Genomic DNA, 13,071 nt, shown 5'->3' with positions numbered 1-13,071 from the left:
GTAGAGTTTAGCCTCACACGTTATGTCCTCTCCACCGGAGTCTTTCTGTTTTCACAAGAAGCCTATGTCTTTAGAGATCTTGTGGGAGAAATGGTCACCAATAGTCTACTCTGGTTTTATCCGCAGTAGTGTAGAATTTACTCTGCTGCTCAAACTAACTGTCCGACGGAGATGGAAGCACCCGGAACATAAATATCTGGACCAGGGAGTTTCTAAACCAAGAGGCGCAACATTGTGAGACTTCCGGGAACACTTGTGAAATAGACCAAACTGACCTGTCCGGGGGTTTACGGTTTGAGAAGTCAACAATTCTTCCTTATAGTTGTTAATTTTCCCTGAAATCTAAAAGACACCATCTAGTTTCAAGCCAATGTTTTAAGTAGTTGAACATGTTATTTCTCCAACCTCGTGAAAATGACACACTGACACGTTTTCATTTTTGGCAGAAACAACTTTATATCAGAAGTGTAACTTTGATTTTGACTGCCTGCACATGCGCAGTTCGGCGCGACGTCGCCATAACATCGCTTATAAGTGTGATCGGGGATTTCTATTGGACAAGCAGTTTAGTCTGTCTTTGTCTGGACCATCCAACCACGAGCGAGAAAACAACTTTAACCCGGAAATAGTTAACCCAAAGAGTTTACCGCGAAATTAAGCAGACAGACGGCAACGGGAGAAGAAAAATAGCACGGAACCGACTGAAAAAGTAGCATTACATAGATATTATTATACACTAGTAGAACACCTCGGCTGTCCGGTACATACCGGTAAACTTGACGACTATGGACGAGTATGACGAGATGTTCGGGATAGAGGACGAGTATGATCAACAGTTCGCTGATGAGCTTGAGGTTCTGGCTGAGATGGACTGTGAGTAGTAGCCTAGCTAGATGGAGAAAAGTTAGTCTGGTCAAGACAAAATATCCAAAAGTATTATTGTTAAACCGACTTTTCTAAACGCGGGTCGACTGGTTTGTTTCTCACCTGGGCGTCAGGTGATATAACTCAGAACGGGCAGTAGGCTATAGCAGCGTTTTGAAAAGTCGCTTTATAGGGGGGTCGTCAATAGTTCAACATGTATTTGTCACACGCGCCGAATACAACAGGTGTAGACTTCACTGTGAAAGGCTTACTAACGAGCCCTTCTCCATCAATGCAGAGTTAAAAAGTAGGTAAAGATTAGGAGAAAATAGTAAGACAATACCCAGTGGCGACCCGTTTTTAGCTGTTATTTTGGCATTAATACGTGTCACTTCAGTTAGCAACAACGTAAAAAAAAAAATATATATATATATAATAAAAAAATCATTGGGTTAAAAAAGCTGCATACAAACATAGTCTCTTTCTTGTTTTCTTGAGTAAGGCAGCTCCACAATGCAGGTGATTCAGTCTAGCTCAGGTCTTTCTGTTGTGGTGGGGAGGTAGCCAGTGGGACATATGGGAGCGTATGAGTTGGTAATGTTCTCCAGTTGCGCCTTGATTGGCTCACTGTTCTGTCACTCATGGGGACACTACGTCACCGCCAAATCTAAGGGTAGAGCTCGAAAATTCAAGGCCCTTGTAGTGCTGCCATAGAGTTGCATTAGAAGTGCCCATCCAAGAAGTCTCAAGGTCATTGGCCACAGATGCAGTGGGTTAACTCAAATACTTGCGTTCTCTGTCCTCAATTGCATTTCCTCGTCTCCTTCTCAAAACCCATTGGATGAGAAGGTCAGAGGTCCCTCCCCTCTCACCTTCTTATCCAATGTGTTTTGAGGAGGAGAGAGGACGTGAGGAATGAAGGAAATGCAGTTGACCTCCCTCTCAAAGCCCATTGGAGGAGAGCAGGGGAAGCTCCTCCCCTCAGGCTACAATGCACTTTCAAGGAGAGGCAAGTAGTGGAGTAAACAAGGACAGAGGAAGCAAGAATGAGGTCTAGTTATCACACACACTGCGTGTAGAGTTTACTGGTTATAATGGTGTCATTATGAGAATGATTTAGTTGGCCCAACCCATTGTATTATATTATTAAAACATATAGGAGTGTTTAGCACGGCTATAAATGATAGAGCAGTTGACTAAACCACAAACAGACCTGCTACTAGGCAGGACAAAGAAACATGCTTTGTCCATGTGGCATTTAGAATGACGTGTAGATGTTGTGTTGTTGCTAGGGGGAGTTATGGTCTCATTGTGACGTGTAGATGTTGTGTTGTTGCTAGGGGGAGTTATGGTCTCATTGTGACATGTAGATATTGTGTTGTTGCTAGGGGGAGTTATGGTCTCATTGTGACGTGTAGATGTGTTGTTGTTGCTAGGGGGAGTTATGGTCTCATTGTGACATGTAGATGTTGTGTTGTTGCTAGGGGGAGTTATGGTCTCATTGTGACGTGTAGATGTTTTGTTGTTGCTAGGGGGAGTTATGGTCTCATTGTGACGTGTAGATGTGTTGTTGTTGCTAGGGGGAGTTATGGTCTCATTGTGACGTGTAGATATTGTGTTGTTGCTAGGGGGAGTTATGGTCTCATTGTGACATGTAGATGTTGTGTTGGTAGGGGGAGTTATGGTCTCATTGTGACATGTAGATGTGTTGTTGTTGCTAGGTGGAGTTATGGTCTCATTGTGACATGTAGATGTGTTGTTGTTGCTAGGGGGAGTTATGGTCTCATTGTGACATGTAGATATTGTGTTGCTAGGGGGAGTTATGGTCTCATTGTGACGTGTAGATGTGTTGTTGTTGCTAGGGGGAGTTATGGTCTCATTGTGACATGTAGATATTGTGTTGCTAGGGGGAGTTATGGTCTCATTGTGACGTGTAGATGTGTTGTTGTTGCTAGGGGGAGTTATGGTCTCATTGTGACATGTAGATGTTTTGTTGTTGCTAGGGGAAGTTATGGTCTCATTGTGACATGTAGATGTTTTGTTGTTGCTAGGGGGAGTTATGGTCTCATTGTGACATGTAGATGTTTTGTTGTTGCTAGGGGGAGTTATGGTCTCATTGTGACATGTAGATGTTGTGTTGCTAGGGGGAGTTATGGTCTCATTGTGACATGTAGATGTTGTGTTGCTAGGGGGAGTTATGGTCTCATTGTGACATGTAGATGTTGTGTTGCTAGGGGGAGTTATGGTCTCATTGTGACATGTAGATGTTTTGTTGTTGCTAGGGGGAGTTATGGTCTCATTGTGACATGTAGATGTTGTGTTGCTAGGGGGAGTTATGGTCTCATTGTGACATGTAGATATTGTGTTGCTAGGGGGAGTTATGGTCTCATTGTGACATGTAGATGTTTTGTTGTTGCTAGGGGAAGTTATGGTCTCATTGTGACATGTAGATGTTTTGTTGTTGCTAGGGGAAGTTATGGTCTCATTGTGACATGTAGATGTTTTGTTGTTGCTAGGGGAAGTTATGGTCTCATTGTGACATGTAGATGTGTTGTTGTTGCTAGGGGGAGTTATGGTCTCATTGTGACATGTAGATGTTTTGTTGTTGCTAGGGGGAGTTATGGTCTCATTGTGACATGTAGATGTTGTGTTGCTAGGGGGAGTTATGGTCTCATTGTGACATGTAGATGTTGTGTTGTTGCTAGGGGGAGTTATGGTCTCATTGTGACATGTAGATGTTGTGTTGTTGCTAGGGGGAGTTATGGTCTCATTGTGACATGTAGATGTTGTGTTGTTGCTAGGGGGAGTTATGGTCTCATTGTGACATGTAGATGTTGTGTTGCTAGGGGGAGTTATGGTCTCATTGTGACATGTAGATGTTGTGTTGCTAGGGGGAGTTATGGTCTCGTTGTGACATGTAGATGTTGTGTTGCTAGGGGGAGTTATGGTCTCATTGTGACATGTAGATGTTGTGTTGCTAGGGGGAGTTATGGTCTCATTGTGACATGTAGATGTTGTGTTGCTAGGGGGAGTTATGGTCTCATTGAGACATGTAGATGTTGTGTTGCTAGGTGGAGTTATGGTCTCATTGTGACATGTAGATGTTGTGTTGTTGCTAGGGGGAGTTATGGTCTCATTGTGACATGTAGATGTTGTGTTGTTGCTAGGGGGAGTTATGGTCTCATTGTGACATGTAGATGTTGTGTTGCTAGGGGGAGTTATGGTCTCATTGTGACATGTAGATGTTGTGTTGCTAGGGGGAGTTATGGTCTCATTGTGACATGTAGATGTTGTGTTGCTAGGGGGAGTTATGGTCTCATTGTGACATGTAGATGTTGTGTTGCTAGGGGGAGTTATGGTCTCGTTGTGACATGTAGATGTTGTGTTGCTAGGGGGAGTTATGGTCTCATTGTGACATGTAGATGTTGTGTTGCTAGGGGGAGTTATGGTCTCATTGTGACATGTAGATGTTGTGTTGCTAGGGGGAGTTATGGTCTCATTGAGACATGTAGATGTTGTGTTGCTAGGTGGAGTTATGGTCTCATTGTGACATGTAGATGTTGTGTTGCTAGGGGGAGTTATGGTCTCATTGTGACATGTAGATATTGTGTTGCTAGGGGGAGTTATGGTCTCATTGTGACATGTAGATATTGTGTTGCTAGGGGGAGTTATGGTCTCATTGTGACATGTAGATGTTGTGTTGCTAGGGGGAGTTATGGTCTCATTGTGACATGTAGATATTGTGTTGCTAGGGGGAGTTATGGTCTCATTGTGACATGTAGATATTGTGTTGCTAGGGGGAGTTATGGTCTCATTGTGACATGTAGATGTTGTGTTGCTAGGGGGAGTTATGGTCTCATTGTGACATGTAGATATTGTGTTGCTAGGGGGAGTTATGGTCTCATTGTGACATGTAGATATTGTGTTGCTAGGGGGAGTTATGGTCTCATTGTGACATGTAGATATTGTGTTGCTAGGGGGAGTTATGGTCTCATTGTGACATGTAGATGTTGTGTTGCTAGGGGGACTCTTAATTCTGTAACTGCACATGTGATAACCCACTAGTACATTATAGACACTGATGTGTCAGAAATAGTTTGCTCAGAGGGAATTTAATATCCTACTAGTCAGTGACAACTGTATGGCGTTTATGACAGCGTCTATGAGCTTATTACAATATTATAGACACTGTCCTGGGATTTCCTGTCTTCTATCTAGAAGAACCCCTTCCTGTATTATAGACACTATGTCCTGGGATTTCCTGTCTTCTATCTAGAAGACCCCCTTCCTGTATTATAGACACTATGTCCTGGGATTTCCTGTCTTCTATCTAGAGGAACCCCTTCCTGTATTATAGACACTATGTCCTGGGATTTCCTGTCTTCTATCTAGAAGAACCCCTTCCTGTATTATAGACACTATGTCCTGGGATTTCCTGTCTTCTATCTAGAAGACCCCCTTCCTGTATTATAGACACTATGTCCTGGGATTTCCTGTCTTCTATCTAGAGGAACCCCTTCCTGTATTATAGACACTATGTCCTGGGATTTCCTGTCTTCTATCTAGAAGAACCCCTTCCTGTATTATAGACACTATGTCCTGGGATTTCCTGTCTTCTATCTAGAAGAACCCCTTCCTGTATTATAGACACTATGTCCTGGGATTTCCTGTCTTCTATCTAGAGGAACCCCTTCCTGTATTATAGACACTATGTCCTGGGATTTCCTGTCTTCTATCTAGAAGAACCCCTTCCTGTATTATAGACACTATGTCCTGGGATTTCCTGTCTTCTATCTAGAGGAACCCCTTCCTGTATTATAGACACTATGTCCTGGGATTTCCTGTCTTCTATCTAGAATAACCCCTTCCTGTATTATAGACACTATGTCCTGGGATTTCCTGTCTTCTATCTAGAAGAACCCCTTCCTGTATTATAGACACTGTCCTGGGATTTCCTGTCTTCTATCTAGAGGAACCCCTTCCTGTATTATAGACACTATGTCCTGGGATTTCCTGTCTTCTATCTAGAAGAACCCCTTCCTGTATTATAGACACTATGTCCTGGGATTTCCTGTCTTCTATCTAGAAGACCCCCTTCCTGTATTATAGACACTATGTCCTAGGATTTCCTGTCTTCTATCTAGAGGAACCCCTTCCTGTATTATAGACACTATGTCCTGGGATTTCCTGTCTTCTATCTAGAAGAACCCCTTCCTGTATTATAGACACTATGTCCTGGGATTTCCTGTCTTCTATCTAGAAGAACCCCTTCCTGTATTATAGACACTATGTCCTGGGATTTCCTGTCTTCTATCTAGAGGAACCCCTTCCTGTATTATAGACACTATGTCCTGGGATTTCCTGTCTTCTATCTAGAAGAACCCCTTCCTGTATTATAGACACTATGTCCTGGGATTTCCTGTCTTCTATCTAGAAGAACCCCTTCCTGTATTATAGACACTGTGTCCTGGGATTTCCTGTCTTCTATCTAGAGGAACCCCTTCCTGTATTATAGACAGTGTCCTGGGATTTCCTGTCTTCTATCTAGAGGAACCCCTTCCTGTATTATAGACACTGTCCTGGGATTTCCTGTCTTCTATCTAGAAGAACCCCTTCCTGTATTATAGACACTATGTCCTGGGATTTCCTGTCTTCTATCTAGAGGAACCCCTTCCTGTATTATAGACACTGTCCTGGGATTTCCTGTCTTCTATCTAGAGGAACCCCTTCCTGTATTATAGACACTGTGTCCTGGGATTTCCTGTCTTCTATCTAGAGGAACCACTTCCTGTATTATAGACACTGTCCTGGGATTTCCTGTCTTCTATCTAGAGGAACCCCTTCCTGTATTATAGACACTATGTCCTGGGATTTCCTGTCTTCTATCTAGAAGAACCCCTTCCTGTATTATAGACACTATGTCCTGGGATTTCCTGTCTTCTATCTAGAAGACCCCCTTCCTGTATTATAGACACTATGTCCTGGGATTTCCTGTCTTCTATCTAGAGGAACCCCTTCCTGTATTATAGACACTATGTCCTGGGATTTCCTGTCTTCTATCTAGAAGAACCCCTTCCTGTATTATAGACACTATGTCCTGGGATTTCCTGTCTTCTATCTAGAAGAACCCCTTCCTGTATTATAGACACTATGTCCTGGGATTTCCTGTCTTCTATCTAGAGGAACCCCTTCCTGTATTATAGACACTATGTCCTGGGATTTCCTGTCTTCTATCTAGAAGAACCCCTTCCTGTATTATAGACACTATGTCCTGGGATTTCCTGTCTTCTATCTAGAGGAACCCCTTCCTGTATTATAGACACTATGTCCTGGGATTTCCTGTCTTCTATCTAGAATAACCCCTTCCTGTATTATAGACACTATGTCCTGGGATTTCCTGTCTTCTATCTAGAAGAACCCCTTCCTGTATTATAGACACTGTCCTGGGATTTCCTGTCTTCTATCTAGAGGAACCCCTTCCTGTATTATAGACACTATGTCCTGGGATTTCCTGTCTTCTATCTAGAAGAACCCCTTCCTGTATTATAGACACTATGTCCTGGGATTTCCTGTCTTCTATCTAGAAGACCCCCTTCCTGTATTATAGACACTATGTCCTGGGATTTCCTGTCTTCTATCTAGAGGAACCCCTTCCTGTATTATAGACACTATGTCCTGGGATTTCCTGTCTTCTATCTAGAAGAACCCCTTCCTGTATTATAGACACTATGTCCTGGGATTTCCTGTCTTCTATCTAGAAGAACCCCTTCCTGTATTATAGACACTATGTCCTGGGATTTCCTGTCTTCTATCTAGAGGAACCCCTTCCTGTATTATAGACACTATGTCCTGGGATTTCCTGTCTTCTATCTAGAGGAACCCCTTCCTGTATTATAGACACTATGTCCTGGGATTTCCTGTCTTCTATCTAGAAGAACCCCTTCCTGTATTATAGACACTATGTCCTGGGATTTCCTGTCTTCTATCTAGAGGAACCCCTTCCTGTATTATAGACACTATGTCCTGGGATTTCCTGTCTTCTATCTAGAAGAACCCCTTCCTGTATTATAGACACTATGTCCTGGGATTTCCTGTCTTCTATCTAGAAGAACCCCTTCCTGTATTATAGACACTGTCCTGGGATTTCCTGTCTTCTATCTAGAGGAACCCCTTCCTGTATTATAGACACTATGTCCTGGGATTTCCTGTCTTCTATCTAGAAGAACCCCTTCCTGTATTATAGACACTATGTCCTGGGATTTCCTGTCTTCTATCTAGAGGAACCCCTTCCTGTATTATAGACACTATGTCCTGGGATTTCCTGTCTTCTATCTAGAAGAACCCCTTCCTGTATTATAGACACTATGTCCTGGGATTTCCTGTCTTCTATCTAGAGGAACCCCTTCCTGTATTATAGACACTATGTCCTGGGATTTCCTGTCTTCTATCTAGAATAACCCCTTCCTGTATTATAGACACTATGTCCTGGGATTTCCTGTCTTCTATCTAGAAGAACCCCTTCCTGTATTATAGACACTGTCCTGGGATTTCCTGTCTTCTATCTAGAGGAACCCCTTCCTGTATTATAGACACTGTCCTGGGATTTCCTGTCTTCTATCTAGAAGAACCCCTTCCTGTATTATAGACACTATGTCCTGGGATTTCCTGTCTTCTATCTAGAAGAACCCCTTCCTGTATTATAGACACTATGTCCTGGGATTTCCTGTCTTCTATCTAGAATAACCCCTTCCTGTATTATAGACACTATGTCCTGGGATTTCCTGTCTTCTATCTAGAGGAACCCCTTCCTGTATTATAGACACTATGTCCTGGGATTTCCTGTCTTCTATCTAGAAGAACCCCTTCCTGTATTATAGACACTATGTCCTGGGATTTCCTGTCTTCTATCTAGAAGAACCCCTTCCTGTATTATAGACACTGTCCTGGGATTTCCTGTCTTCTATCTAGAGGAACCCCTTCCTGTATTATAGACACTATGTCCTGGGATTTCCTGTCTTCTATCTAGAGGAACCCCTTCCTGTATTATAGACACTATGTCCTGGGATTTCCTGTCTTCTATCTAGAGGAACCCCTTCCTGTATTATAGACACTATGTCCTGGGATTTCCTGTCTTCTATCTAGAGGAACCCCTTCCTGTATTATAGACACTGTGTCCTGGGATTTCCTGTCTTCTATCTAGAGGAACCCCTTCCTGTATTATAGACACTGTCCTGGGATTTCCTGTCTTCTATCTAGAAGAACCCCTTCCTGTATTATAGACACTATGTCCTGGGATTTCCTGTCTTCTATCTAGAGGAACCCCTTCCTGTATTATAGACACTGTCCTGGGATTTCCTGTCTTCTATCTAGAGGAACCCCTTCCTGTATTATAGACACTATGTCCTGGGATTTCCTGTCTTCTATCTAGAGGAACCCCTTCCTGTATTATAGACACTATGTCCTGGGATTTCCTGTCTTCTATCTAGAAGAACCCCTTCCTGTATTATAGACACTGTCCTGGGATTTCCTGTCTTCTATCTAGAGGAACCCCTTCCTGTATTATAGACACTATGTCCTGGGATTTCCTGTCTTCTATCTAGAGGAACCCCTTCCTGTATTATAGACACTATGTCCTGGGATTTCCTGTCTTCTATCTAGAAGAACCCCTTCCTGTATTATAGACACTATGTCCTGGGATTTCCTGTCTTCTATCTAGAATAACCCCTTCCTGTATTATAGACACTATGTCCTGGGATTTCCTGTCTTCTATCTAGAGGAACCCCTTCCTGTATTATAGACACTATGTCCTGGGATTTCCTGTCTTCTATCTAGAAGAACCCCTTCCTGTATTATAGACACTGTCCTGGGATTTCCTGTCTTCTATCTAGAGGAACCCCTTCCTGTATTATAGACACTATGTCCTGGGATTTCCTGTCTTCTATCTAGAGGAACCCCTTCCTGTATTATAGACAATATGTCCTGGGATTTCCTGTCTTCTATCTAGAAGAACCCCTTCCTGTATTATAGACACTATGTCCTGGGATTTCCTGTCTTCTATCTAGAGGAACCCCTTCCTGTATTATAGACACTATGTCCTGGGATTTCCTGTCTTCTATCTAGAGGAACCCCTTCCTGTATTATAGACACTGTGTCCTGGGATTTCCTGTCTTCTATCTAGAGGAACCCCTTCCTGTATTATAGACACTGTCCTGGGATTTCCTGTCTTCTATCTAGAAGAACCCCTTCCTGTATTATAGACACTATGTCCTGGGATTTCCTGTCTTCTATCTAGAGGAACCCCTTCCTGTATTATAGACACTGTCCTGGGATTTCCTGTCTTCTATCTAGAGGAACCCCTTTCAGTATTATAGACACTGATGTCTGTCTCTCTGTGTGTGTGTGTGTATTCTGATGTGTGTCTCTCTGTGTGTGTGTGTGTGTGTGTGTGTGTGTGTGTGTGTGTGTGTGTGTGTGTGTGTGTGTGTGTGTGTGTGTGTGTGTGTGTGTGTGTGTGTGTGTGTGTGTGGTCAGTTGATCCAGCCCCTTCCACTAAGCGGTCAGAGTTCCGGAAGCAGAAGCCTCAGTCGTTCCAGGAAGCCGTCACCGCTGGTGACCAGCCACTCAGGAGCCAGTCACAGGCATCGTCAGAACGGAGCCTCGGCCAATCGGAAGCCCCGTCTGTGGCGTGTGACGGAGAGGACATAGAACACTTGCTGGCAGACGAGCCAATCAGTGAGTAGCTCCTCCCTCTTCTCTGCCGTTAGTGTGATGACTTGAGAGAGAGTACTGTGGTGTCTGTCGTTGATATATTTGTATGTGTGAGGGAGAGTACTGTGGTGTCTCCTGTCGTTGATATATTTGTATGTGTGAGAGAGAGAGAGAGTACTGTGGTGTCTGTCATTGATATATTTGTATGTGTGAGAGAGAGTACTGTGGTGTCTGTCATTGATATATTTGTATGTGTGAGAGAGAGTACTGTGGTGTCTGTCATTGATATATTTGTATGTGTGAGAGAGGGAGAGTACTGTGGTGTCTGTCGTTGATATATTTGTATGTGTGAGGGAGAGTACTGTGGTGTCTGTCGTTGATATATGTGTATGTGTGAGGGAGAGTACTGTGGTGTCTGTCGTTGATATATTTGTATGTGTGAGGGAGAGTACTGTGGTGTCTGTCGTTGATATATTTGTATGTGTGAGGGAGAGTACTGTGGTGTCTCTTGTCGTTGATATATTTGTATGTGTGAGGGAGAGTACTGTGGTGTCTCTTGTCGTTGATATATTTGTATGTGTGAGGGAGAGTACTGTGGTGTCTCTTGTCGTTGATATATTTGTATGTGTAAGAGAGAGTACTGTGGTGTCTGTCGTTGATATATTTGTATGTGTGAGAGAGAGTACTGTGGTGTCTGTCGTTGATATATTTGTATGTGTGAGAGAGAGTACTGTGGTGTCTGTCGTTGATATATTTGTATGTGTGAGGGAGAGTACTGTGGTGTCTGTCGTTGATATATTTGTATGTGTGAGGGAGAGTACTGTGGTGTCTCTTGTCGTTGATATATTTGTATGTGTGAGGGAGAGTACTGTGGTGTCTCTTGTCGTTGATATATTTGTATGTGTGAGGGAGAGTACTGTGGTGTCTCTTGTCGTTGATATATTTGTATGTGTAAGAGAGAGTACTGTGGTGTCTGTCGTTGATATATTTGTATGTGTGAGAGAGAGTACTGTGGTGTCTGTCATTGATATATTTGTATGTGTGAGAGAGAGTACTGTGGTGTCTCTTGTCGTTGATATATTTGTATGTGTGAGGGAGAGTACTGTGGTGTCTGTCGTTGATATATGTGTATGTGTGAGGGAGAGTACTGTGGTGTCTGTCGTTGATATATTTGTATGTGTGAGGGAGAGTACTGTGGTGTCTGTCGTTGATATATTTGTATGTGTGAGGGAGAGTACTGTGGTGTCTCTTGTCGTTGATATATTTGTATGTGTGAGGGAGAGTACTGTGGTGTCTCTTGTCGTTGATATATTTGTATGTGTGAGGGAGAGTACTGTGGTGTCTCTTGTCGTTGATATATTTGTATGTGTAAGAGAGAGTACTGTGGTGTCTGTCGTTGATATATTTGTATGTGTGAGAGAGAGTACTGTGGTGTCTGTCATTGATATATTTGTATGTGTGAGAGAGAGTACTGTGGTGTCTGTCGTTGATATATTTGTATGTGTGAGGGAGAGTACTGTGGTGTCTCTTGTCGTTGATATATTTGTATGTGTGAGGGAGAGTACTGTGGTGTCTCTTGTCGTTGATATATTTGTATGTGTGAGGGAGAGTACTGTGGTGTCTCTTGTCGTTGATATATTTGTATGTGTGAGAGAGAGTACTGTGGTGTCTGTCGTTGATATATTTGTATGTGTGAGAGAGAGTACTGTGGTGTCTGTCGTTGATATATTTGTATGTGTGAGAGAGAGTACTGTGGTGTCTGTCGTTGATATATTTGTATGTGTGAGAGAGAGTACTGTGGTGTCTGTCGTTGATATATTTGTATGTGTGAGAGAGAGTACTGTGGTGTCTGTCATTGATATATTTGTATGTGTGAGAGAGAGTACTGTGGTGTCTGTCGTTGATATATGTGTATCCGTGTGTAGCTCCCAAGGCTAAGCGTCTGAGGCAGGATGTGGCTAAGAAGCTGTTTGAGGTGTCTCAGGTTGATGACATCACCCCCCCGTCGTCTCCAGATGAGTTCGATCGACCCCCGAGCAGCAGGTAGGACCGTAGGATCAAAGGTCATACTAGAACCAGCTGACCAGCCCTCTAATAACCCACTAGTACATCAACTAGAACCAGCCCTCTAATAACCCACTAGTACATCAACTAGAACCAGCCCTCTAATAACCCACTAGTACATCAACTAGAACCAGCCCTCTAATAACCCACTAGTACATCAACTAGAACCAGCCCTCTAATAACCCACTAGTACATCAACTAGAACCAGCCCTCTAATAACCCACTAGTACATCAACTAGAACCAGCCCTCTAATAACCCACTAGTACATCAACTAGAACCAGCCCTCTAATAACCCACTAGTACATCAACTAGAACCAGCTGACCAGCCCTCTAATATCCCACTAGTACATCAACTAGAACCAGCTGACCAGCCCTCTAATAACCCACTAGTACATCAACTAGAACCAGCCCTCTAATAACCCACTAGTACATCA

The 13,071-nt window shown here is 43.1% G+C and overlaps 1 protein-coding gene across 2 annotated transcripts in view; it reads left to right on the top strand.

The window, feature by feature from the left end:
• Nucleotides 1-755: 755 nt before the first annotated feature.
• Nucleotides 756-13,071, top strand: part of LOC129847389 (chromosome transmission fidelity protein 18 homolog) — a gene marked incomplete at its 3' end in the record, with an annotated part of 54,611 nt that continues 42,295 nt past the window's right edge. For both annotated transcript variants that reach the window (XM_055915162.1, XM_055915163.1), the window contains 3 exon segments: nucleotides 756-873; nucleotides 10,396-10,596; nucleotides 12,498-12,615. In XM_055915162.1, coding sequence (XP_055771137.1) covers nucleotides 786-873; nucleotides 10,396-10,596; nucleotides 12,498-12,615 — 407 coding nt within the window.

The sequence above is a fragment of the Salvelinus fontinalis genome, unplaced genomic scaffold (assembly GCF_029448725.1).
Source record: "Salvelinus fontinalis isolate EN_2023a unplaced genomic scaffold, ASM2944872v1 scaffold_0818, whole genome shotgun sequence".
Lineage (NCBI taxonomy): Eukaryota > Metazoa > Chordata > Actinopteri > Salmoniformes > Salmonidae > Salvelinus > Salvelinus fontinalis.
The sequence above is the reverse complement of the archived record's forward strand: the minus strand, read 5'-3'. Positions and strand labels throughout refer to the sequence as shown.